At 40.7% G+C, this 25,119-nt stretch overlaps 1 protein-coding gene across 5 annotated transcripts; it reads right to left on the bottom strand.

Annotated features, from left to right (window-relative positions):
- Positions 1 to 24,661, bottom strand: tp53bp2a (tumor protein p53 binding protein, 2a). Of its 5 annotated transcripts, none has more exons than XM_026309384.1 (21): positions 24,536 to 24,661; positions 24,106 to 24,254; positions 15,424 to 15,571; positions 14,275 to 14,388; positions 13,035 to 13,105; positions 12,563 to 12,661; positions 11,070 to 11,244; positions 10,761 to 10,942; positions 10,465 to 10,629; positions 8,586 to 8,633; positions 7,156 to 7,339; positions 5,954 to 6,004; positions 5,198 to 5,317; positions 4,894 to 5,015; positions 4,350 to 4,758; positions 3,100 to 3,929; positions 2,334 to 2,471; positions 2,024 to 2,157; positions 1,529 to 1,695; positions 1,215 to 1,414; positions 1 to 1,121 (listed from the first exon to the last, which is right to left on the bottom strand). In XM_026309384.1, exons 2-21 carry the CDS (start codon positions 24,130 to 24,132, stop codon positions 1,080 to 1,082), a joined length of 3,426 nt encoding a protein of 1,141 aa, XP_026165169.1. In that variant the 5' UTR covers positions 24,133 to 24,254; positions 24,536 to 24,661; the 3' UTR covers positions 1 to 1,079. The 5 variants fall into 5 exon arrangements, with proteins under 5 accessions (XP_026165169.1, XP_026165170.1, XP_026165172.1 ...); XM_026309385.1 differs by lacking the exon at positions 24,536 to 24,661 and adding an exon at positions 17,976 to 18,015 and having other exon boundaries at positions 24,106 to 24,183; XM_026309387.1 differs by lacking the exon at positions 5,954 to 6,004.
- Positions 24,662 to 25,119: the final 458 nt, after the last annotated feature.

Below are 25,119 nucleotides of genomic sequence, written 5' to 3'. Positions count from 1 at the left end.
GACGTAGTACAAAGTATTTTTATTCTAAATGGTTGAAATACTACAGTACATTTGTGGCTATAGTTTTGACAAAAGGGCTAAAGAAAAAAAAGTAACAAAATAAATACATCTGCCACTAAGACATATGTTGAGTTTTTTTTGTTTGTTTGTTTGTTTTAAGACACATTTAGACTTAAAAATTGTCCACTGCCTTTACAATGTAATGCCTCATCTCTTAGGGATTACTACAAAAAGTCAAGGTATCCGTTATTAGGTTTACCTTCTTACTTTCCTTACAGTATTTGAATGGATTGGCTGTAATAAAATATTACATTTCATACTGCATCAAAACTTATTCTTAGTTAAAGGGCATCTTGAGCGTTTGAAAGTCCATTTCTCAAGAAAGTTTCTACAGCAGCTACAGCAACATGGAAAAACAATGGAATGAAACAGTATCTCCAACATGTGCCAATGCCGGAAAGCAGACTGGCTTTCTGGGTATCAGAGACCACAGAATGAACAGCAATAATCAATAAGAAGCTTATCGATCTTTTTCCACCGATCACTTTGTTTAGCCAGAACGATCGTCGTCACAACTGAACCTTTCCATCTCCAGTGCAGTTATATGTCCAATAACTCAGCACGAATGGCAAGAAACAAACCCCTAAAGATTGTCATAGACCATCATCATTCACCACAGGCAAGGCAGACAACCAACTGTGTTACAAAATACCAGAAAGTAAGTTTTAAAAGGCTACTGAGTGTAAAAAATCACTGTCTAGCAATAAAAATACTGCTTACATCCCAACATTTGAATCTGCCATGTGAGAAATTCTTTCAGACACAAATTAAAAAAACATATGGTATACAGGAAAATAATGCCATTAGTGTCTTAAGTACACAGTGATCTGTACACAGTGTGGCCTGGAAAAATAAGTGAGGGAATTCCTCTCTTGTAGATACAGAAAAGTGCCAGAAAGAGTTTTTATCCTTCATATCATTTGCTCCGTCTTCATCTCTTCATTTAACAGGGTCCCACTCTTCTCCGGTGCTATTAAAGCTGGTGTGTGTGTTTTGGAGAATGCAGGGATCTTTCTGTTTTAAGCCAGGGTCCTCTGTCTTGGCTTTATTCTAGGATAGAGCTGTTAGAAAAAACAGAGACGTGCATTTGTACATAAGCTGCTTCTGCATGAAATAAAAGCACACTTATAGTACTTATTGCTTTACTGACTCACCCCTAGGAGGTTGCGGGGAATGTAACCCTCAGTGTCACCCATGCGTGCCCACCACCACTCAATTTCATCTTCGTCTTCTCTACGGATGATGGTCATGCAGTCTCCCTCACGGAAGGACAGCTCATCAGGGTTTTCACCAGCGTAGTCCCACAGACCGTAGACCACACCCCTATTCATGATCCCCATCTTCTCTTGCACACCTAAGGGAAGATGGATTTAAAAATAATAAAGACAGAAATTAAGCACAAAAACACTTCAAGTACACAGAGTCAAGAAAATGAAGAAACCAGCAACAACAGAAAACTTTCACTGACCATAGAGGAACTGAGAGCACTGGGTATAGCCCTCCTCCATCTCCTCACATTTATCAGCTGCCGTTTGCATGTCGCTATAAGTCATTGCAAACACTGCTGCACCAGACTCCACCAGGAACTTGCACACTTGGACATTGTTGCAGGATGCAGCACAGTGAAGAGGTGTCCTAAGTTAGAGGGTGGGTGAGAAAGGAAAAGGAAGAGGTGCACATATTTTAGAAACAATGAGAAGCACTAACAGCTGCCTGTGATTAGCTCTGAGAAGGACAAAATTCTGAATATCATATGATTTTGGTGATTACAGACAGACTGAAGTGCACTACAATTGCCTGTTTGTTGTTAATCAGCTTAAGTTGCAGCACAATAATCAGAGCTGTCCAGTTGAAAAAATTCTAACTTCTACATCAACAATAAGTTATCAGACTTATTTGAGCATCAGTGGTAAGAATCCAATAATAATAAAAAAAAGCATGTTTGCAGTGAACTTGAACTTACCAGCCATCACTGTCGGCAGCATTGACATTGACACCAAACTGAACCAGAAACTTGACAATCTCTGTATGTCCAGCACAGACAGCGTTGTGTAGAGCAGTGATGCCTTCATCGTTGGGCTGACTGGGATCCTCTACCTGTGATTGGCAAGTTACAGGGTCAAAGGCAGAGTAAAAGCTTTATTATAGCATCAGAAAACAGTGATACACAGTGACTACTTTAAAGATATTGTCATCTGAACTCCTACGATACAATGGCAGGAGGAGAAAAATATGACATTTAGGAAATAATTCCTGAGGAGAAAATGTCTTACTTCGTAGATGATCCTCTGGACCAGGTCAAACTCTCCCTCCAGTGAAGAGTCCAGCAGCAGAGCCAGTGGATTGAACTTCACTCTCATGTTGTGATCGATGCGTTCAGAGCTAGGCTTGCGTAAGTTGGTCCTCTTGCCCTAAAAATCCAAACATAACTGTGTATTACAAAATGATTTTAAGCAGCTATTACAACATACAAAGAAAAATATACATCCAGGGCTAGAGTCTGTCCTGCTACAGTGGGAGCAACCACTCTACTGTGTTCATTCAGGACTGAGAGCAGAGGAGGGACTTGTTTTTTTAGCTCTTGCTGCACTGTTAATCCGGTTTATTAGCACAAACTGTACAACACAAGCTCATTTCATAAAAACCACGATTATGCAACCTGATTAGGACAGAAAAAAAGCTTTCTTTAGTTTTTAAATGGGTCTTAAATGGACTTGGTGGCAACTGGGGGAAAATGGGTCGTAACATTGAAATCTCATTGGTTTGCCCTTTTGGCAAGAGCTTAACAAGAAAACAAACTGGTGTTCAAAACCGAATGTATCTAAGCAAATAGGGGTAAGTCATGTGGCTATCCACTTAGTGTAAGCAGCATAAGGCCCATTTTCTCCAGAAACAATACAGTACTTGGTAGGGAGTATTTAATTTATGTAACATCAGACCAGGTCACTGCTGTTGGCCTGCAAGTTTTTAAACTGCACTAACTAAGGAGATTAAAGGGCACAAAACCCAATGAGAGCAGTTTAAGATGCTGGTTCATACCGGGGGCAGAGTGACCTGGCCTGTGACCTCAGGTGCCTTCATGTTAAAGGTGTCCTCGCCCAAGCTGTCTTGCTCCGCTCCACTTGGATATGGGGGTGGTGGGTAAGGGGGGAATTCTTCCAGGAAGCCCTCGGAAGGTAGAGGCTCAGATATTGTGTCCTCCAAACCAGAAGGTGGTGGTGGGAAAAGACTGTCATCTGGCCTAGGGGCTGGATGGGATGGGGGAGGAGGAGGGATAATGTCCTCATTCTCTGAGATGGCTGAAGATGGTTGGGTCTGTTCACCAGGGACTGGAACGGAGACATTAGAACCTGGTATGTGAGATGGGAGCTGTCCTCCCTCTAGAGTCTGCCCCGCCTCTGACAGGTGGTTCTCTGCACCATTCAGAGGTCCCATAAATCCCTCTGCCCCTTTCTCTCCTTCACCAGTATAAGTGGGAATGGTTGGTGTAGCCACAGTGGTCTCCATAGCTGCGAGAGTGGTCTTCTGATAGAGGAGTTTCTGAATGTTGGGCCCTGCAGGACCTTCTGGTTCAGTGATAGAGCTACGTTTCTTCAGAGGTCTGGGGGCATTGTAGAGCTTCTTTCTCAGGGCTTCCAGCTCACCATCTACCTGATGCCTATAGGGGTTGGAAATGAAGGGAAGCAGCTTGGTGGGGCTGAGTGGCCGAGGGATGCGCTCAGTTTCTGGCTGGGGGCCCTCAGATGAGCTGGAACCCAAGTTGGCTCCATTGTGGTCCATCTCTGATTCTGGAGCAGGGGAGCGGCGGTCCTGGTAAGGGTTCTCTGGATGTTGGGAGGCTCCACCAGGAATCACTGGTTTACCATAGACTACACAGACAAAAAAACAAGCGTTAAGAGTGTAGAGTCTACAACATAGACTCAACAACAAATTGTGACACTATTTAAATTCTTCTATGTGAATTAACCTGTCTGTAAGACTGGTGACAACAGACTGAAATAGACCGCAAGTTGTGTCAGGGTCCACAGCAATAAAAACAAAGGAATTTTACTACCTTTGCCTTAAATCACAAATAAAATAGATACTAAGAACCCACTTTGTCAGAGAATTAACCCAAATGGACCTAACGCAACCTAAAGCACAAATGACGTGTGAGAAACAAGTGTGTTTATGACCGGACAGACTGCTACTACCTAGTCCACTGTGCAGCAACCCAAAGCCCCATTCATCTGTGACATATCAACAACTGTTCAGACTAATTTTAACATGGTACATCTGGATATTCTTACCACTGACAAATCCATTTGGGCGGCTTTGGGCCCTATTGAGAGCACCCTGCACACTAGGCTGGAAAGGCTTCCCCGAACCAGGCTGCTGCGTGTACATGGAGTATATAGAGCTGGCTGCTAAAGTCTGGGGCTTAGTCAGGCTGGCATCTTTGGAAGAGGGCAGCTCTGGGGTGAAGGGCCGTACTGTGGCTGCAGGTGGGGTGTCCTGCTTGGAGGGTAGGGGAAGTGTCTGGCTTTGTGAGGGTGGGAGAGTGCTGCGGCCCTGCAAAGCCTGGGGCTGCTGGCTGGGGGACTTTGCTTTAGGAAAGGTGCCTGTGTTCAGGCCTGGTTTGGTGTAGGGGATGACACCAGGCCCTTTCGGTTTTGTGGGAACAGGAGGAGGTACCTTGACTGGAGCCTTGGAAGCGGACTGGAAAGATGAGAGGAGAAAGATAGCAAATTAGATGCGAAGGTGTAGTCCTTTGGTAATAAACACATCTGACTACTGATTTGCTCCTGTGAGGATATTAATTAATTAATTAGGTGTTTCTTTGTCCCCTCTTACCTGAGCATCCCTGACTAGGTCATCACTGCTCTGGTTTTTGCGGAGGGTGGTGGTAGGAGCCTCCATAGGCTCAAACATGGAAAATGGACGCACTTTCCTGTCCCTCTTCAGTTCTGTTTCATCTATTTACAGTCACCATGTAGAGGCAGTAATCAGTTCAGTGTCATGTTCAGATAATTCTATAAAAAGCTTCCAGAGGCACTTTTGTTCTGTCTTATCAACTGTTACTGTTTTCACAATTACGGTGTAGTTTCTGAGGAAATGTTATAAGCACGAGGTGCTTGGACACATTTATGCCACTTACCTTGTTCTGTGTTAGAGTTGGAGTGAGAGGTCATTCGTGGCAGTGTTGAAGCTGGACCATGACCATTGGTGGATTCTGGACCGGAAGAACTCCAGTCTGCCAGCTTGGATGTCTGAAGGCCTAGAAGCCCCGTGAAAGAGGAAGCAGTGAAGAAGTGAAGGAGGGAAGAAAAAAAAAAAAAAAAAAAAAAAAAAAAAAAGAGGCATTGTACAATTTTTCAAAGACAAAAGGAAACAAAGCAACAATAGACATGGTGGAGACATTCTAAGTTCACAGCTGTGTGTTTTGCAGTCACACAGAGAAAGCAATCATGCTTTTTTCTATGTGAAAAACTGCTTGACTCATCCTGCCAGTGGCCATGCATGTCCAGGCAGCCACAGTTAGATGAGCCACAAAACATTGGGCTCTTCCAAATGCCAGATTAGCATCTTGCCAAAAATGGTAAAAAGATCATTTCCACAGTGCCTGTAGTTTAATGCTCCCTCTGAAGTGGTGTTGTAAAAATACACACATTTTTAGCAAACACACATTTTCAGAAAACAACCTGACTGGATTGGTCAGAATGTCAGCTCAACTGAAGGTTATGCATTTGTTCCAACTGACCCACTTAGAGTGTCAGAAAAAGAACCGAGGAGAAGGCTAAACAAACAGCAGCACAACAAGCAAATCATCTTTCAGTGATAATGTTGAAGACAAATAAACACACTGAAACAAAGCTGTTGAGAAGCACACACGCACAAAAATACAACTGTGTACCTTTTCTCTTAGCCCGCAGCTCTTTCAGAGGTTTAAGCAAGAACATGGCTTCTGAGGAAGATGCAAGAAAAAAAAAAAACAAAGTAGCCTTAGAACTGCAGATCCCTTTGCTCTAAACATGCTGTTGGCTGGGCCCAAGCATGGGCCCCCCCCCCTGGGGCCACACAGAGACCAGTACAACCCTCAGGAGTCTGCCTGATACTATGCACTATGTTCCTGCTAGAGAAGAACTGGGAATGGGTGTATACTGACAGCAGATTCCTCTGCAACCCCGCCCCTTTCTCTCTTTTTTCAATAATGCAAATCAACTCAGCATGCAGAAATAATTGCATGCAACATCATGACAGACTGGGAAAAACCTTTTACTTTTACTTCCTGTAGGTGGAATTACTTTAAATAGGAAATTGGGGGCAGATGAGTTGGTGGGAAAGGGAAAGAAGGAGGGGAATTCCTTCTGCTGTATTATGTCATGACAAAGTACATTATTTATTTTAATACAGCATACTGTTGACCCACTATCCCTGATGTAGGGTGAAGAGAGCGAGTCAATGTAGATGAAGGCACAAAGAACATCCTTAAAGGAATATTTTGCTTTGGTCTGGCAATGGTTTGGTCAGACTTTCTCCCCTTTCATTACATCGCACACATATTATTTCATTGCTTCCTCTGCTAATTTAGGTACATATAAATAACTCCATTCACACATCTAAGTATAGTGTGAGCTGTCGTGAAAAACAGCAAAAAGAGACAGTGTGAGAATAAAAACAGTTGTTCAAACACACTGCAAAGCGTATGAAAATCTTTTGTAATGTTTAGGCTCAACAAAAATAGATCACAACACACCATTCAGGAGGTAACTAACTACCTTCTGAGCTCAGAGTGACATCATAACCAGTGGGCATCCAAGACCCCTCTGTTGCTGCTGGAGGCAGGACAATCTTGTCATATTTCAAACTAAGAAAAAGCCTACTCCAAAACGACACACAAGGTAACTGTTTCTTTGAATATTTGTGATCCAAAATATTAAACCTCATTTTTAAACTTTAGTGCTGAGGGAGATTTTGCAGGCTCAGCAACTGCCAAATTCAGCTGATTAAATTAAATGTAAAACAACAAGAAGGACAAAGTTGAGGCCTGCTGCCAACTTGGCCCCAGCAGAGTTAAGAAAGGCTACAGACAGCGCATTGTCTCTGGGTGCTCACCTGTGCCAGCCTTGCTCTGTGGGTCGTGAGCTGGTAGAGTGGCAGTTCCATCTGGATAGGCTGGTTTTACAAGCATGTCATGTCTCACTGGGCCCCGGGGCATGGTGGACGACTGGATGTATGGGCCAACTGCTGCCACACGTGACGGACCCGACTGCTGTCCGGCTTGGCCATCAGAGGGCAGCTATACAGTGAATAGGTCAGAGACAAAAAGGACACTGTTAGGCTGAAATCTGAGAAACATTTGATCAGCAGAGAGATTTTGGATAACGTGTCGATGACAAAGTGGTAACCAAAATTAAAAAAAGAAGAAAAAAAAAAAAAAAAGTTAAAAACTACGACGTGTCACAGAAAACATGATAAAATTATTCTTAAAAGTGAGTTACTCATCAACAGCACTACAGTCCACAGCATCCCTCTAAAGCTGTACTTTTCATTACATAACAAAAATTGTATGATGGATGATAATGATGAGAGAATTATTAGACAATATTATAATATTCTTAGATCCTTGCTAGAGAGTCAGTATAAACCTTGGCCTGAGGGTGGCACCAGAGCATACCATCTTACTACTCAAATCAAAACAACAGAAGTCTCCAAAAAATTTGCTGACAGCATGGTCATTACAGTGAGACACTCAGAGGTTTGATTTGTACTGTTATGGAGTGTGGGATGGTTGGAAAATTACATGAGCTGGTAGGGCTTAATGACACAGCAGAGTATCACAGTAAGTAGGATTTAATCTGAGTACTATGAATATTCATAAATGTAACCAACTGGAAATTTGCTGAACAGCAATTGGGAAATTTTACTCAGGAGCCAAATGCTGGATAGATCATCATTGCCATTCACTGAGCCCCATCTTGAACCACTCACACAGGGTATCTATGTTTCTTTGCAATCACTATTAAGTTCTACCTAATAGCTATGTTGCTTAAAGAGAACAAATGGATTGCAGTTATTGATTCGAGATTAATCAAATATTCAAACCCTCTCATTTTACTAACATCACAGAATGTTAATTTACAGTGATTTCAAAGCAGCGAGAATAGACAGAGGCTCTCCATATAATGAGACAATAACAAATCCTGTAGCTACGGAAATCTATGAACTTAGTAGACATTAACTTTGTCATAGACACATCATGTTACAGAAGAAAGAAAACACCTTTGAGCTTTCCAAACCCACTTTGACCTTAACCTTGGGTTAACTAATTAAACGATCATTAAAAATATGGCTCAACCACTGGACAGTGAACTTATCTTACAGCTGATGACATTGTAATAAGCTGTCCCTTTAAAACAAGATAAACATGGCTCCCTTTGCTCATCAAGGATCTGAAGCAAAATAAAAACAGAAATAATGGAATCTGGAGTCATGCTCAAGAGATCAGATCAGAGAGAATATAACTCTAATACTAATTTAGTTACCTGAAGATGAGTGTCTTTTGAAGCCCTCTCTTTAACAGGATAGCCATTCTTGAGAAAACAAAAGCACAAACATGCAACAGCAGTTCAAAATACCAAATAATGCCCCATTTCTGATTTAATGTTAACCTTTTCTAATTGTTTTCCCAACTCTGTAACTAAGATGGAGTGCGATGACTCCAGCCTGGCATCTCTCAGACTATCCCTCTTCAGTCAGTATGGTTATACGTGTTTGTCGGGTGATGTCAGCCAGGCACCTGCTGTTTGGTTGGAGGAGACAGCAGCTTGGATGGAGTGTGTCTTTGTGCTGATGTGAAAAAAGCCCACTCATTATGATTCCAGGCAGGGTGTGGGTAAATCACCTCCTCACTAGGGCCCATTCAGGCCTTTATCTCTAAAACACGCTCACATGCTATTTGCTGTTCCAGTCCTACTCTTTAAAAATTTTTTTTTTTTTATACGTCAAGCAGACATTAACAGAGAAGTTGGGCTTCTTTAGATGTGAACTTCAAGTGTAAATTGCTTAGTTATCTAAAAGCTTTTAGTAGAGCTTTAGAGGGATATTATGACATTTCTTATGTGAGTTCTAACTTACAGGCCACTAAAGATCTTATACTACATTTGCTAATTAGATTATCTCTCTATACTATACACTAATATACTATACTATACTATACTATACTCAAGGTTATTTTTTGTATCTACAACACAGAAAAAAAAAAAATTCTGAATAAAGTGTTTTTTGTTTGACAATGTTGTGAATTAGTATTAAATAATGAAAACCAATCTTTGTGGTTAATTGGTAGAGTGTTAATTTGGTTGAAAGAAAGAAAGTTAATGTTGAAGGCCACTGAAACAATCTAATTATGTTTGAGAGAAAGCCAACCTAATTTAGGCAAAAAATAATTAGAGACCTACACAGAGGAAAGAGAAAAATGACTCATAATTTAAGAAGAAAAAAAAAAAAAACATAAAAAAAAAATCACCCTTCCTTTAATCGGGATGATTATAGGCCACTCTTATATTTTTGGTCTCCCTACACAAGCATTCAGCCTCAAGAAGCAAACATGTTAATTTTTCTTCCTCAGTCTGTTTCATAGACAAGCCCTGTTACTTACAGCCCCATGGTAACCTGTGTTCAAAACAACCTCTGGAAAGTGGAGACATGAGACAGCAGGCAGCAAGCTCAGTGCCAAACACCCATCAGGGCTAATACAAAGACAGGATAATTTAGCCTGCCGATTTTTACTACATGTTGAATCCTGTCATGTATTTTATCATAAAATGTGCCAGTGTTTTTAATACAGTGGTTGTTTACCTTTAGTAAAATGTTTTTTCACCTCTTCCTGTTTCTATCAAGGCTGCAGCCAGAAAAGATAACATCTCCCCTGACATTCCTGCCTGCCTGCGCTGTCAGCCTGCACTCATTACTCCTATCTCATCTTCAGGAGTTGTTTCTGCCAAATGGGACTGAAAACACAGCTGACTGAAGAAATGGGAGTGTAAACTCAAGATACAGTTCTGTGACATGATCAAAACAATGATCAATCCCCACAGGCTACCTAAGACAGAGTTAGAGTTCACAGAATGAAAAAAGATGGATAGAAGTGACTTTATCAAATGAGTGGGTCACACAGAGGATAGCAAGTCTGAGCAGCCTTACTTTGGCATGGGTGAGGTCTGAATAGTGGGGCATCTGAGGCTTTTGAAGGTAGAGAGATACAAACAGCCTTTACTATAAGGCCACTAGGGGGAGCACTGATTAAAACCATTTTCACCACTGTCCTGATAAACACCTTCAACATATTATGAAAGATGACACCTGAGGGTGTTCTGTCTCCAATGAATGTTTTTAATACTGCTGTGGTGTGAAAATACTCACAGGCAAGTTCTCTTTCTGCTGCAGTGCTGCCTTCTTCTTCCACAGCCGATCTCGGAGCTCACTGATCCGTTTGTCCATGGCAGCCACCTCCAGGTTGCGCTTGTTTAGGCTCTCTCTCTGCTGCTGCAACTTAGAGTTTTGATCCTGGTTGAGCTTGTTCCTCAACTGACCACCAAGAAGGACAATATACAGATAAGAGTTAAGTCAAAACCTGTGCTCATTTAAAACTAACCGTCTTTGTAATTCTGTTTTGTTTTGGTGTTAAATTTCATTTAGTAAATTATATTTCTGCACACCTGTAGCTCCTTGTAGAGTCGGTCTAATTCAGCCACAGAGCTCTGGTTGTCATGGAAGTTCTCCATTTTGCCATTTTTTAGCAACTCCAGCTGTCGACTCAGCTCCTCCACCTTGGATGCAGCCATCACTAGTTCTCTCTGCTTCTGCTGGAACAGGTTATTCATCTGCTCTATCTCCTCAACTGGAGATAAAGAGGATTTGGAGGTGGGGAAAGAAGGGAACAACCGGTAGAAATCAAATCTTCCATGCTTTCAGTCATGCATAATATTCTGAACCCACTAGTGAATGCATCAAATCGATGAATGTACCTAGTTTGCCATTGCTAAGGCGTTTCTGCTCCACCTGGCCCTTTAGAGCCCGGACCTTCTTGAGCCGGGTTTCCTGGTTCTCAATGTTCTCTCGCAGGCGCTGCAGCTTTTCCTGCTCAGAGGCCTGCTGCTGCTGACGCTGCTCCTGCTGCTTTAAGTAGCGCAGCCTCTGCTCCTGCAGAAAAAAAAAAAAAATGGAGGAGAAACACAAGTCAGAGACATAATTAAACATGTCCCTGTTAACTTCGTTTGGAGTAAGCAACAGCTGAGTTTGCTTTCCTCAACAGCTATGGCCATGTGTCCTCATGCAAGAATCTAAAAAACAAACTGGTAAATTGTTTAGGGGCTTGCAGTACTATTGCCGTGGGCTATTGGCTGTTTTGTTTCAATGAGTAGGAATTCATACTATGTCTACATGTTTGTAGACTTTCAAAATCTATCATCAGTCCTGAACTATGCCACAGCGGGTTATAAAGCTGACAGGGATCTCCAAAACAGGTTTCAAGATGAGCACAAGGCAGACTCTATTCAGAACTGTTCACATGATGTATACTGATGGCAATGCAGGTTTGTTTACTTGACTTGTGCGCAAGTGTACGTGAGAGCATGAAGTTGCATTCCTTGGCTTGTTATATTATCCTCAGGCAGACACTGTGCTTGGATGTAAATTCTGAAATGGCTCAAGGACAAATTGCAGGCTTCTTAGCATTTTTAAAGAGGAGAACAGTTTCTTAAAAGTACATTTTAGAGGTAAAGTTATCTAAATATATAGTAGATGTGTCTCTATCAACAGTACTGAACATTTCAACATAACCTAACAAGAACCAAAAAAGGCAAATGTTCAATTACAGGCCTGTTTTCTGTCAAATGTCTGTCTTGCTGTCAGTAGGTCCTGAGCAAAGTAAGAACCAAATCCTAAGACAAAAGATGAGCCCTGCACTCTTAAGAATTCAGGGCAGGCAGGTGTTGTTTACTGCTGCCTTCAAATAATTGTTCATCCTTGTTTTCTTAATGTGCTTTTATGTCTTATTTTAATTTACTTTATTTGATTTAAATTTATTTTATGTTAAATGTCTTTGTTTTTAGATGCTCTTTTCAATGCTTTTAGGGTAATTATATGCCTTGTAAAGCACTTTGTATTGCATAGTGTATGAATGGTGCTATACAAATAAATTTGCCTTGCCTTCTCAAATTATACAACACTACAACTGCAGCTATTCACAATTCATCTCAAATGTACATCACAACCTCCAAATGCACTCTATTTTAATGTTTTCACTTCCATAAATGGACTAGATTATTTTTTACTATCTTTCTTTTGTGTACCAACTCCCCACTTTCTGTCAATTACCCCTTCTTTAATCTTGCTCTATTACAGTGTCTTTTTACTTTCATCTCAACCATTTAAACTCCTACATCCCCCATATCCACCCATAGCTCTCAAAAAGTCTGAGTGTCCTTTCTCTTTCATCTAGCACTTCTCCTTCATGCACCTTGGAAGCGAGGAGCTGCTGTTGAGCCTCTATCTGCTGCTGTTGTCTGGCAGCCATCTCCTGCAGCTCAGCCAGTGTCATATCCATCCGGGGTGCCACCTGGACATGGGTGAATAGAAGGACAAAGAGTATGTACATGTACACAAGAAAGGATATTGGTTCATGTTTTATTAGACATGCTGATGGTTATCTACTGACATTCACTCAAGACCTAAAGATAGACTATAAGTGTAACCTTCAAATCAGGGAAAGAACAAAAATGAAACTGTTTTCAAAACTCACACACATTCTTTTCAGGCCTATTTAAATGACCAAAAATACTAAGTAAAAGAAATGAATGTCTAAAGGTATAGATAGCTTTTATTATCAACGCGAACTCATTTTAACTAACTGTGTTAGTTAAAATATTTACCAATTTGATTTCCTTTCCACTTTGAATACCCAACAAAACTTTTTTAACAATTGATCTTACCCCATTTTCCATCCTTCTGTCTGGGGGACCCTTCACTCCATTTCTCTTTGGCTCCGAGCCTCTTGACCCTCCTAAGTAAACAACATGATAAAAGACTACATAAGACACTGAAATCTCCTGCAGAGCATCACTAAACCCAACAGCTTCAGTTTAGTCGAGGAAAGAGCAAAGTGAGTAAACTATTAGCTGTTACAGACAAATGACTAGAACAACTTCTGCCATTTTTGCTTGTCATTCTCTCTGACAAACATACAAGGTTACAAACATACTGAATGGTCAGCTCTTAGCTCTTGAATGTGACATTATTTACATAATCATTTTATCTCGTTAGAGGAGAGAATAACATTTGGCTTCTGAGTTAGTGAAAAAAGATGCCTGCACAGTATAAGGGAAGTGAGAAAATGTCACTGAATTCATACTACAGGTAGGGCTGAGTACAACAGTGTTGCCAATATTTCACCACAGAAAGAGAAGACCAAATAGACCTGTCTAATAAAAAAATAATGTCAGAACAGAAAAGGGTAATACAGCACTGTGTTGCAAACTGAGTAGATCAGTGTGGAAAAACAAGAGCAGGTCAAGATAACAGGAAGGGCAAAAAGCCATCTAATCCCTGGGCCAGACTCAAGCTGTGATGCAACTGGGTGCTGAGAGGATAGCGTACAACCAATATACAAGACTTTTCTGTGTTCTTAAGAAAACTGAAAAGTAACAGGCTTATGGTGATGTGATTAGGACAACTCATATTTAGCTTGGCCTCCAACGATACAGCTTAAAAAAAAAAAAAAAAAAAAAAAGGCTTGTTCAAGGATTTAAGGCCTGGTAATATAAAACCCTTTCCTGGATGAAGGCAGTCTTAAGAATACCATTTTCAAATCTCTCGAGAGGGGAGGTCATCTGGTTCATTCTCAGCTTCAAAGAGTTGGTAATATAAATTTAATTTGACAAACGCTCAACTCCACAGTGGTTGTGTGTATTGTGATGGACTGGTGACCTGTCCAGGGTCCCTTTCACCCAAAAAGGGCTGGGATAGGCTCCAGCAAATCCCCGTGACCCTGGTTAGGAATAAGCAGGTATAGATAATGATGGATGGTTATATGTATGTGTAGAGGGTGTAGTAATCTGTAGAGTTTACTGTGTTGGTGTCAAATGTCTTATCTCTGAAAACCATGACTCTTATGTTTATCTTAGAGAAATGACCATACACTGTCTACTGTATGTCTCGGAAATGGAGACTTACCTGACTCCCTGCTAGGGGCTCGGTTATGACGCAGGAAGAAGCGCACCTCTGCTCTGTGTTGTCCCCATCGTTGGAGTACATCCAACATTTTCTCGCCCTCACCTACAGCACGCTCTGCAGATAGAGTACATATTCAGATGTCTGTGTTCACATGCAAGATAAAACACACCCTGAAAGTCAATATTCTTCTAATAACATTAAGCTTGGTAACTTTAGAATGGGGAAATAGGTTAGGTTTCTGAATTCAGTCCAACAGAATTCAGACATTACTGGCCTACACTGAAAGGAGATTTGTTTCATCATAACCATTTGCATCTATCTGAGCAATGACCTCAGGGAAACAACTGTGATGTGTTGTCAATTACTCTGCCTGGTACTGAGCCAAAGGGCTCATCATCCATTCCTTAGACATTTTCTACAACCTGCTTAAGACCATTTTATTACACAAATGGACGGACACAGCGCAGTCAAGTAGAAGTCAATGAAACCGATCTATTATAATGATATGACTGCAAAATCAGTAAGCACTGTAACATACAGATTAATAGCTTTACATTGAAATTTGATGCAAAATGTCACTGCTGTGTTTTCAAGGAGAGTGAGCACTGGCCTCCAGTGAGAAATTACTGCAAATTCAGACCATCTTTTCAGACTACTTGTGGAAGTACTCAAGCACAATAATTGGCACTTTCTTCACTCTTATGGTAGCATCACCATGGAAACAGCTACAAAGCATGGCTCCTTGAGTTTTGATTGTGAATACTTGCTGATAGAGATGGGGAAAATGGAGCAGGCATGAAGTCTCAACAGCCCCTCCTACCTGAGAGATATTAGGGATGTCTGTGTGCTAATGTTTGTCACAAAGATTATGAGCTCCACTTCATTTGCTTTGCTGACCCAAAAGAGATAAGCCATTCAAAACGAAGTCACCAAGTAATTGACCATATAGATAATCCCTATATACAGCCTATTTCAGAAAAGCAATTTACCATTAATTAGAGGACAAACAAGTGTCTGAGCACTGACTCCTGTCCCTTGAGATGCCAGCCATGTTCCACAAACAAAATAGCACGTGCCTGAAAATCTCATGTTCTGCATAGTGTGCAGATGGACAGAAGTAACACCAGGTAAATTGGCATTGTCAGTTACCAGATCCACGCCACATCTCAGACAGATGGCAGTCTGTCTCCCCTGGCTCCTTGCACAGCTCCACCACATCCCGGCATAGGGTCTCCGGGGTAACGGGAACCTCAGTAAAATGCTGGTCATTGTTGCTGAGGTATACTGTCAAGAACATCTGGGGACAGCAGGAGTGACAAAGAGACGCAGAGAGCAGATTAGATAGAGAAATTAAAAAACAGGAAGACAGAATTATACAGAAAATGAACACCATAATTTGTAACTGGTGTCTTATTTCCCTGTGGTTCAGTGTATGCATGAGTGATATGTGTGCCTCACCAATAGCAGTATCCATTTCCTCATTCCTCTGTGTCAACAGAGAAATCAGAACCCCGCTCCCAGAATGTCATATTTCACCTCACACCATATAACTGCTAACTAGTGCTGTCACCACTGAGAGAGTCTCTTCTGTCCCAAAACACACACACACATACAATCCCTGCTAAGCACGCTGAAGGAGCAGACTACTAAGGAATCCGGAGAAGGTGGATTTGTATGTCACTGTGTGACTGACAGATAGTACAGACTTGTTTAGGCCTATCTAAAGAGAAATGGAAATGGACTATCTCAATGAGGCTGTCACTAACTGAATGGGAATGGGAAAACCTTCAGCTACTGCAGGAAAGAAAACAAACAAAACAACGCTAAAACTGAGCAGAAAACAGGGCCATCAAATAGCAAGCATCCCAAATACTGGCACCAAACTGAAACTATGACTTCCACAGTATTTCCTTTGATTAATCAGAATTTAAAAGTATTCTAAAAACCAATACTTTTTAACACATTACTACATTTAGAGATACAATAGGCATTCAGAGTCCAAATTAACAAGAAAGTAAGCCTGCCAACTAAACCATCAACAAATGTCATGTCCTGCTTATGTGATACACTAAAACCACACTGACAGTATGCCTGAAAGTGAAGACAAAAACAGATGTTGTTTAAGAGGCTTTTAGGCCTGTACTAGAATACGTTTCCATCTGTAATCTGATCACATATTTGTAGTGGGGGCTTTGATAAGGCAGTAATAATGGTATGACTTATCTGTTGTTTTAGCTGGGGGTTTTGGCTAAGTGTAATGTCTTCACTGTGACTTCAACAGAGGCAAAATACTCCCCAAAACACCCCAAAACCTAAAATAACCTGGAAACTGTATAACTGTTAGAAATGCATTATTGGTTTTGCTCTAAACCTCTGAAAAAGTCAGACCATTTCTATTCTCTGCAAGTTGCTGTGAATGGCTAAAGTGGGAACATCAGGTCAGTGGGGTCACAAGAACAAAGGGCTTGGCGGGGTGAATACGCAGAGCAGCTGCAGCCATGGGGCAGAAGTAAAAGTATGTGCTTTTGAAATGTGGGATACACAGAGAAGCGCAAGAGCCTTTGGATAAGTCTTTTCCCAGCTTTCCTTTTCAGCTGAAGCTTAGCAACATCCACAAGCAGAGGAGGTTTGTTTTATTTCATAGTGATGAGATAAAGGTGGAAAAAGGGGTAGTGGTCTGACTCAGAGGACGTGACTCAACTGGTTTGGTCCGTAGGGAGGGATAAATAAAGGGAGCTAAATAAAAGAACCCATTAATAAAGCGAATCAGCAGTGATTAATCCATGTTAGTAATCTACACTAGAGAAAGCCGTAAACAGACATTGGCCCTGTGTTCCTCACTGACCATAGCAGACATAACAGCCCTGTGGTAGAAGACAGAACTACACTGGAATCAGTTACCATAGTAAATGACAGTGTCAGAGCGAGTAATTAAAAGAAAACCTCAATTGGCAGCATATTCATTTGATCTGCCTTTGGAAAAGTATTCCAAAGAAGAAAGTCATTCGGAGATGAGCGCAGAGCAGCTGATATCATCAAAACTTCCCAGTAATGTAGGACATTCGAATGACCCTGTTAATATTTGGAGAGTAAAAGAGAGACAACATAGCTGGGGGCAAGGGTGGGAGAGAGCTGAACTAAAAGAGTCAGAAGACAGGAAAACTGATGGGAGGAAAATGGAGTCTTGGGTTAGGAAATACCTACACCCACAGCCAATTCTGCTCACCACTAAAGTTAAGGATGCAGGACCATGACTACCAAGTCCTAGCCTCAGTTAAGATGAGTTAGTGCTGTGCTGCTGACCTTCACCCACCTAATGCTTGTGGTCACTGCCAATGTGCATTGATATTTCATGTGATACTTATATATAATTAATCCAGCTAATCAGGACAATTTTCATACATATTTGCTTAATGACACTGCTTTTTAACAGATTACTACTTTATTTTTTTATACTCATATTGTAGGATTTTTCTTAAACACAGTTGGTCATGACACACAATATTTCTCTCTAAATTAGAACAGCAAAATGACAGTTCCACTTTGAGATTTCAAAATCACTAGAGACGTGTATGTAAACCAGATGACTGCACATTGTACCTTTCATGTAGAAACAGTGGAACTCTTATATATGGTATATCTTATATATGCTACATCAATATCAAAAATAAGACGTATAGTGACTATAATATTTGACTTACCCCATAATGCCCAGCCCTACTGCAGAGCCTCTGTTAGCCGATAAAAAAAAGAAAAAGAGTGGTGTACAAGAGGGGCCTGACTCTACATTTTGACTCAGCCAGAGAACTTGAGAATGCATTAAATATTCATAGATACAACAGCCAATAAAATAAAACAGCTCAATAACAATCTAATAGGCCTCAAAATAGATAAAAAGCTACAAACTTAAGCAACCAGGGAGTCGAGCTGTACCAATTTGTATTGTAGATGACGACATCTGACAAAAATGTGCTATACTTGTCTTCTGTCAATCAGAGGTGATAACAGAAGCAAATGCTGAACTGCACTTCGTTCCTACCTGACAAAGGGCAAAGAGATTGCCCTGGGGAAGGCGAAGGAGGACATGCTGCCTGTGCTGCAGTTCACCATTAAGGCGGTATAGTTCTAATTCCATCATAATATCAGCTAAGTCAAAGCTGTCTCCCAGCGCTGGTGTGACAGCTCAAAACTGCAAACTGACAATTATAGCCAGCCCAAGAAAAAAAACACGGAATGTGTACTGTAGATATTCTCAAAGCAGAGCAGCTATAAGGCTAGGTCACTGGGGCTATATCTCAGGGATTAAATTAATCCGCTATATAAAAATATAGCCTTTCAACCCACTACTAGCTCAGTATTACAATACTAAGCTTAAATTCAACATTCTGCAGCTAGGCCACCATACTTTAAGATAAAAGAGATACCCTTCTGGATAACAAAGGCCGAGGAATGTGTTTAACTGTACAAACTGGTTTCACTGTTTAGTACCTGGTTTAATATGTTAAAATTCACAAAATTGGGAACTGCAGTGACCTGGGCAGATCAAAAAAAAAAAAAACAAAAACAACAACACATGCAATTATTGCTTATGACCCTTTGTTCAAGACACAATAACACAGATAGGTGTGTGTCCCTCAGAGATGAAAAGCTGGAACATCAAACCCCAGACAAAAGACACTGTAATAAGAACACACCTAAGAGGAGGAGAGTGACTGCAAATATAAAGGGCTGTGAAGAGGGTTATAAGCAAGGCTGTGAAAGAGAGACTGGAAAAAAGAGCCACAAAGTAAAAGTTGCTCTGGGTTACTGCATGAAAGCCCACTCTGTCAATTCTTTGTCTGTTCTCCATGAAGTTAAAAAAAACTGCATTGCATGTAGGGAGGTCTGGGACAATATACTGTATACTGTATATAAGGCCTAAAGCCCATGAAATTACAATTACAGCCAGAGGGACCATGATGCGGAAGGCATTGACTGTTGGACTTGGGGGAAGAGCTTTTTAAAAATCTCTCAAGTTGTTTAGACAGAGGACTCCGAGATGGTTTGAGTTAAAAGAACAGTACTGGACTCAGCCAATTGCAGGAAGGAAATCAGTGCTGGTGTGTGTGAGTGGCACTCCCACTGATTGTTTAGATAAAGCACATGTGCACCACAGCAAAAGAATGGTGTACGTAAACAGAGTAGGCAATTGCTGTCTTGTCCAAATGGTTTTAAGAAAATTAAAAAGTTTGAAGAATGATCCTTTGATGATGGTACTTCATACAGTCCTGACAGCATATCACCCCCCATAATCCCACGTTGAAAATCAGCTCTGTCCTTGGGAGGGTCAATTCCCCTCCATTAGTCTCTCAAGTCTATTGTCAAAATGCAATTGCTCACATATCAAGTTAAGAGTGATCAAAACTGTCTGCCACTGCAGTTTCTCATTTCTACGAAAAGACAAGTTTCAGTATACAATAATGAAATTACTCTGAAATACCAGAATAACTAGTTCATCCCATCACAAAAACATCACATCAATAAACCTAAAACATAAACAGCAAAATTAGAGACCATGCATTGTCTTACTTTAGTGCTTTTAAGAAAAGTCCAATTACAGATATTTACTGATGTTCACTGTAAAATTACCAGGCAACTAATTTTCAGCTCAAATCAGTTCTAACAAATACTAGTACCTCACTTTGTTTTGGTGCAGGTTTCTCTCTTTTAAAGATTATATTTTTTAATTTGTCAATTTATCCTATTGATCATGGTTTATACTGGAAATGCAGCATGGTGGTTTTTATACTGTACAAAATGGAAAAAAAAAAAACCCTATACGCACAAAGTAAGGGCTGCTGGACCTTCTGTCCACACACACACTTTCAATTACGTCGCTGTGCTAAGCAAATAAATCAACTAGGATTCGGTAAGGAAGTCACCTCTGAATCTGATTACATAAAGTTTGAAAGACACTGCAGCAGCTGTAGTACTGTAGCATCTTGCTCTGCTACAGTCTCCCTGCCACAGCTTTCATTCAAAAGGCTCCAGGAAACTCCCAGGTGTCTTTATATGTTACACCCCTCGGTCTCTCTGTCTATATGCTGCATTAGGGGGAAGAGGGACACAGAGAAAAGGTCAAGGGTAACAAACAACAGAACGCATAGTAGCCTCTTTCAGCTGCAACATAAAAAACAAGCAGCTTTTACAACATGCTGGAGCTGCAGTGAGCTGTGACTCTTCAATCAGGACAACATCTTCTTTCTGTCTGCACTGCAGTACTTAGCCTATCATTTGATATTTTGCATTCCGGCAATACTCTTCCATTTCTGGTCTTTGCAATGAGACAGTTCCTCTTTATCTGAGCGATAAGGTAAATGGGAGTGAAAATTAAGCGGAAGGGAGAGGATGTACTGTATCATGACTCCAAGACTCTTTATGAGTGGTTGAAATCATTGAGAGAAAAAGAAGGCCACAGAAACCTGCAGGTTATCCATGACAATTTAGACAGACTAATATCACCTTAAATTGGGGTGCTATATAAATATCAGTGCCTGAAAACACTAGCATTCACAGAATTGTAAAAAGAGACAGGTTGTTGCATGAGAATCTACTGTATGCAAAATTACCTTTTATCAACACTTAACACATGAAGAAATCCAACAGCTAGCAATTCAAATGTGGCAGACTAATTAGCCTTCTACAAAAATACCAACTGAATGATGCCTTTGTAGTTTTTAATCTGTCATGCAAAAGAGACCTCAGTGAATGATTGAAGAGTACAAAAGCCCCTTTTCCAGTTCAAGAGCTTTTTTGGGAACTGAAAGTTTATTCAGCTCAGAATTTGTATCATATTAACCCCAAGGTGACTAAATATAAAATCAAAATCGTTAACATATTCAGTACACTGCCCAACATGTGTCAGTGCGTTTGACTATTTCTTTCCAAAACACTGAGACAGGAACAATGGCTTCGCACAGCTGGACAAACGCTGTAGGGTTTGAATTTCTCGTGCAAACTCTCTTTGTTTGCTCATTACATAGCTATTTCTGTCACATTTCATGTGAATGCCAGAGTACAACACTATGGATGCCTTCGTTCTCAAAATGTGTGCTGGTCTCACTATAGGTAAACAATATTGCATCATACCCCTCCCTATGGCAGAAGGCTTTGCTCTTTCTGAGTGTTGCTGTGCAAAAACATTTATAAATACACTTGATTTCCAACATGGTTGGGCAAAACGTCTTGCAAACTACTTTGGATTAAGCTTAAACCAATCTTTAGTTCCTGGGACTTTTTAGTCTACAAAAGACCACAAGCTTCCTAGAAGGCTAATTCTCAGGACACTGCATCAGCTGTTCCCCTTCACTAGACTAGTGTCAGAACAATGCTGTGAAAAGGGGTCTTCCTATAATTGAACCACCTGAATGTGTAATTGTTATGTTAATGTTAATTATCAACTTCTTTAGAAGATGATCAGTTGTCTTGGTGGAAGGCTCTGAAAGGATTTGTTGGAAGCTACCCTTTTAGCCCGTCACCAAATCTACCTTTTTACTTCAGCAAATAAATATTTCCTTTTATGCCATACAATAAATAAATCAGCCTCATGTACAAAATGCTACAGTAGTCAAACCATAATATTAACTAGATAAACAACTTGCTTGATGTGTCATTAAACCAGCCTACCATATTTATACAGCCATCCTGATAACTCTTCTTCAGTCAAAATATCACCTTTGATGTCACTGACATCACTGATGTCACTATCTGCTTACACAGCCAGCACATACTCTCCTGCAGAGTAAACAAGGACTGTGGGGGCTGCAGAGAAAGCCCATTTGTGTTTCTGTTGACACAATCAGGCTTTTCAGAGCATCTCTTCTCATTTTCCCACCATCACACTGCCATAAATCTAGCAACGATGAGATTTGTTGCAGTGTAACCAAGATATGACACAAATGTGTGCAGTCAGTGAATGCACTACATAATAATGCAAGCTAGGCACACCAAAATGTATCTGCTTTAAAATCTACACAGCAAGCAACTCATATTGAGGGAGGAAAAAATGAGGAAGTAATACGAAATTTTTGTCTCCGACACTTAAAAATCCAGACACAGTTATTGATGTTGCCAGAACAGCATATTAAAGATAATTGGTCTTGATGAAATAAACATTTACAACAAATATGTGATAATAAAACAGCAGATGTCTCTAGCCTAAATATGGCTTTAATAAATGTCTGCCGAACACAGACTGATTAAGACAATATTTAACAACTGTAAGTCCAGGGTAAATGAGTAATACCATGGTGTGGTTCAATAAAGGGTGAGCTTCTCTTATCAGGATGCTGCCACAGAACAGGCTCACACACAATGTGCTCTCCACAACACACTGTTAAATAGTCCCTGCAGCTCATTGTGTTCAGGGAACAGTGACCCCTTATTTACCAGCCCAGCCAGCAATTACGACACTACATTCTCACCTCCCCCGAGCCCTGGCCTGTAGAAGCAGGGTCGTGGGCTACGGGTGTAATTTCTAAGACAATACCTTAGATCAGACATGGCTACATAGCAGCCATTTTGTGTTTATCTGACTAACACCAGGAGCTGTATCTTTTTGAAATCCTCCCAAACATATGTGCAGATGTATTCTTTACTGCTGGGGCAAAGGGGCAATTACTACAAAAAAATGTAAACGCACCATTTATATTGGTGTTTATGAAGAACCAAGCTTGGTGATAACAAATGACGTTGTAAGTAGCAGACTTAGGTCACGCACCAGACAGGAAAGCCATCCAAAAATGACTCTACTGCTAAGATGATTAATTCACTGATCAAGCTGTTTTACTGGAAGCACAGGTCTGAGCAGAGAAGGGAGCTATTGGTAGAACCTGAGCATTATGACACAGAAGATTACACTGGACTTTTCAGTCTTTGTCAAGAATGTTGTATATAAAGTGTAACTGTATTTTTTATGACTGGCATGTTTCTTCAATGACAAAAAACCCAGAATTAACCTAATGCGGAAATTCTTGCATCCCTATATACCACTACGTCCAAGAGAGATTGAGTTGAATTAGAGATGAGTATTAGTTTCTTTATTCTTTGCTCCTTTTTTTACAAGCAGATAAGTTAAACTATTGTATTTAAAAACTTGCCACTATTTTCTATTTGCTAGGACAGTTATTCCTCCACACTGAGAACATACATGCATGCACATCACTGTCCGCTGCCCTCTCTATACACAACAAAGAAATACTGAGAGACTGAGGCTTGCACTGCAGCAAAACCAATGGATCTCTGATGATGATGATGATGGTGATGCTGATGATGGTGGTGGTGATGATATGGCAGGAGTCCAGAGCAGGGCTTAGTGCCAACCAGACTTGGCAGGATCCTTCCGTTTGTTATTTGTTCCGAGAAAGATGGATGCATATATCAACACTTCCAACAACTGAGTAGTATTAAGAAATAGATGCACCTACAGCTAGATGAGGTTACTGTCCCATATCTGGATAGACAGGTATAACAAAGCATTCTGACGCAAGGGACTTTGTGACTGGTTTAAATACAAGCACACCGTGTATATGTGGAATAACACGCCATAAAGCAAATAAATGATGTAGTTAACTTGCAGCTTAATCACATGCTCCGATCAAACACAGCAAATAAACTTCACAACCCAAACCTGCGCTGCCATGGCAATGGCTCGAAGTAGCAACCACATCAACTTGCCACGTTAATTTAAATGTCCAGGTAATTCAGTTTCACGGCGCGACGATATAACGTCGGAAACATAAATATGAAGCTATAACACAACGTCGGAACATAGTAAATAGAAGATAAACTCACCGGCATCATCTTGGCTTCGTACCGCATTTAGCTAACCACCACAGAAACGACTCCACTGGCAGTTTCGACGAAAGCGGTGGGTCTTACTTTAATCCCCGAGCCTAAACCCGCGACGGCCAAGGCGACTTTCTCCTGCTGGTGGTCCCGTCCTGCGTTAGAAACACAGCAAATTATTATTTTATTAATACTACCAACATTAAAAAACATAAACATTCGAGTGTTATTTGTATTGCGTGTCGTGGACCTGTTGCAACAGATAACGAGGCCTTCACGACAAAAGTTTCCGTGGTAGTTAGTTCGATGTGCGTTAGTTTAACTACTTTGTAACGGTTCGGTGCGGCCGCAAGGAATTATTGGAAACCCTCAAGTGTTGTAAATCCGTTAAAAATAAAAATATGAATCTATGCAGCAATTTCTGGGGTTTACTTACCCACGGAAGGGAAAGAAATCAGCTCCAAACCCCGCTAACTGACAGCGTTGCTCGACAGCTCGTAGCCTATCCCAGAGTGACGTATGGTGAGGAAACTCATTCCACTTAGGAATTCAAGCCCCGCCTCCTTCTGGAGCAGACAACACCCCCACCGACCGGACTGTTCCGGTGTAATTACGAAACAACCCTCCTGTAGGAAATAAAAGCTAAGTTATATAAAGGTTTACTGCAAGGCAACGATATACAGTTTGAAAGCAAGTTTCCTAGTAGCAATCAAAACTACATTAAAGCTAGGATTGAACCTGTGATGAATTGGAAAAAGTAAGAGGTCTCACTCTGCTTGTATTCTGTTTGTTTAAAACTAAGGTTGAAGTGGGCAGGGTTACGACGAGCAGTGCAGTCCTGTTAAAACTCAACATTACAGATAAATTTATTAACTAGCAAAATAGCATTACTTATTTACAGGTTAGAGCATAGATAAAGTTGTATAAATATAATCAGGAAATTTCACTTAAAAAAAGACTCCATGCAGAAAAACCACCATGTCATTAGATTATAATTACTTCCACAATAATATCCAAGTA

This window comes from Mastacembelus armatus, chromosome 15 (assembly GCF_900324485.2).
Source record: "Mastacembelus armatus chromosome 15, fMasArm1.2, whole genome shotgun sequence".
Lineage (NCBI taxonomy): Eukaryota > Metazoa > Chordata > Actinopteri > Synbranchiformes > Mastacembelidae > Mastacembelus > Mastacembelus armatus.
The sequence above is the reverse complement of the archived record's forward strand: the minus strand, read 5'-3'. Positions and strand labels throughout refer to the sequence as shown.

Bases quoted from the DNA above. Each gene is read 5' to 3' on its own strand.
- tp53bp2a (XM_026309384.1), bottom strand. From the start codon at position 24,132: ATGCGGTACGAAGCCAAGATGATGCCG. The intron at 15,572-24,105 runs GTGAGTTTATCT...TGCTGTCCCCAG, and splicing joins ACGAAGCCAAGATGATGCCG to ATGTTCTTGACAGTATACCT. The intron at 4,759-4,893 runs GTAAGAGGGGAC...TCATCTTTCCAG, and splicing joins ACCTAGTCAGGGATGCTCAG to TCCGCTTCCAAGGCTCCAGT.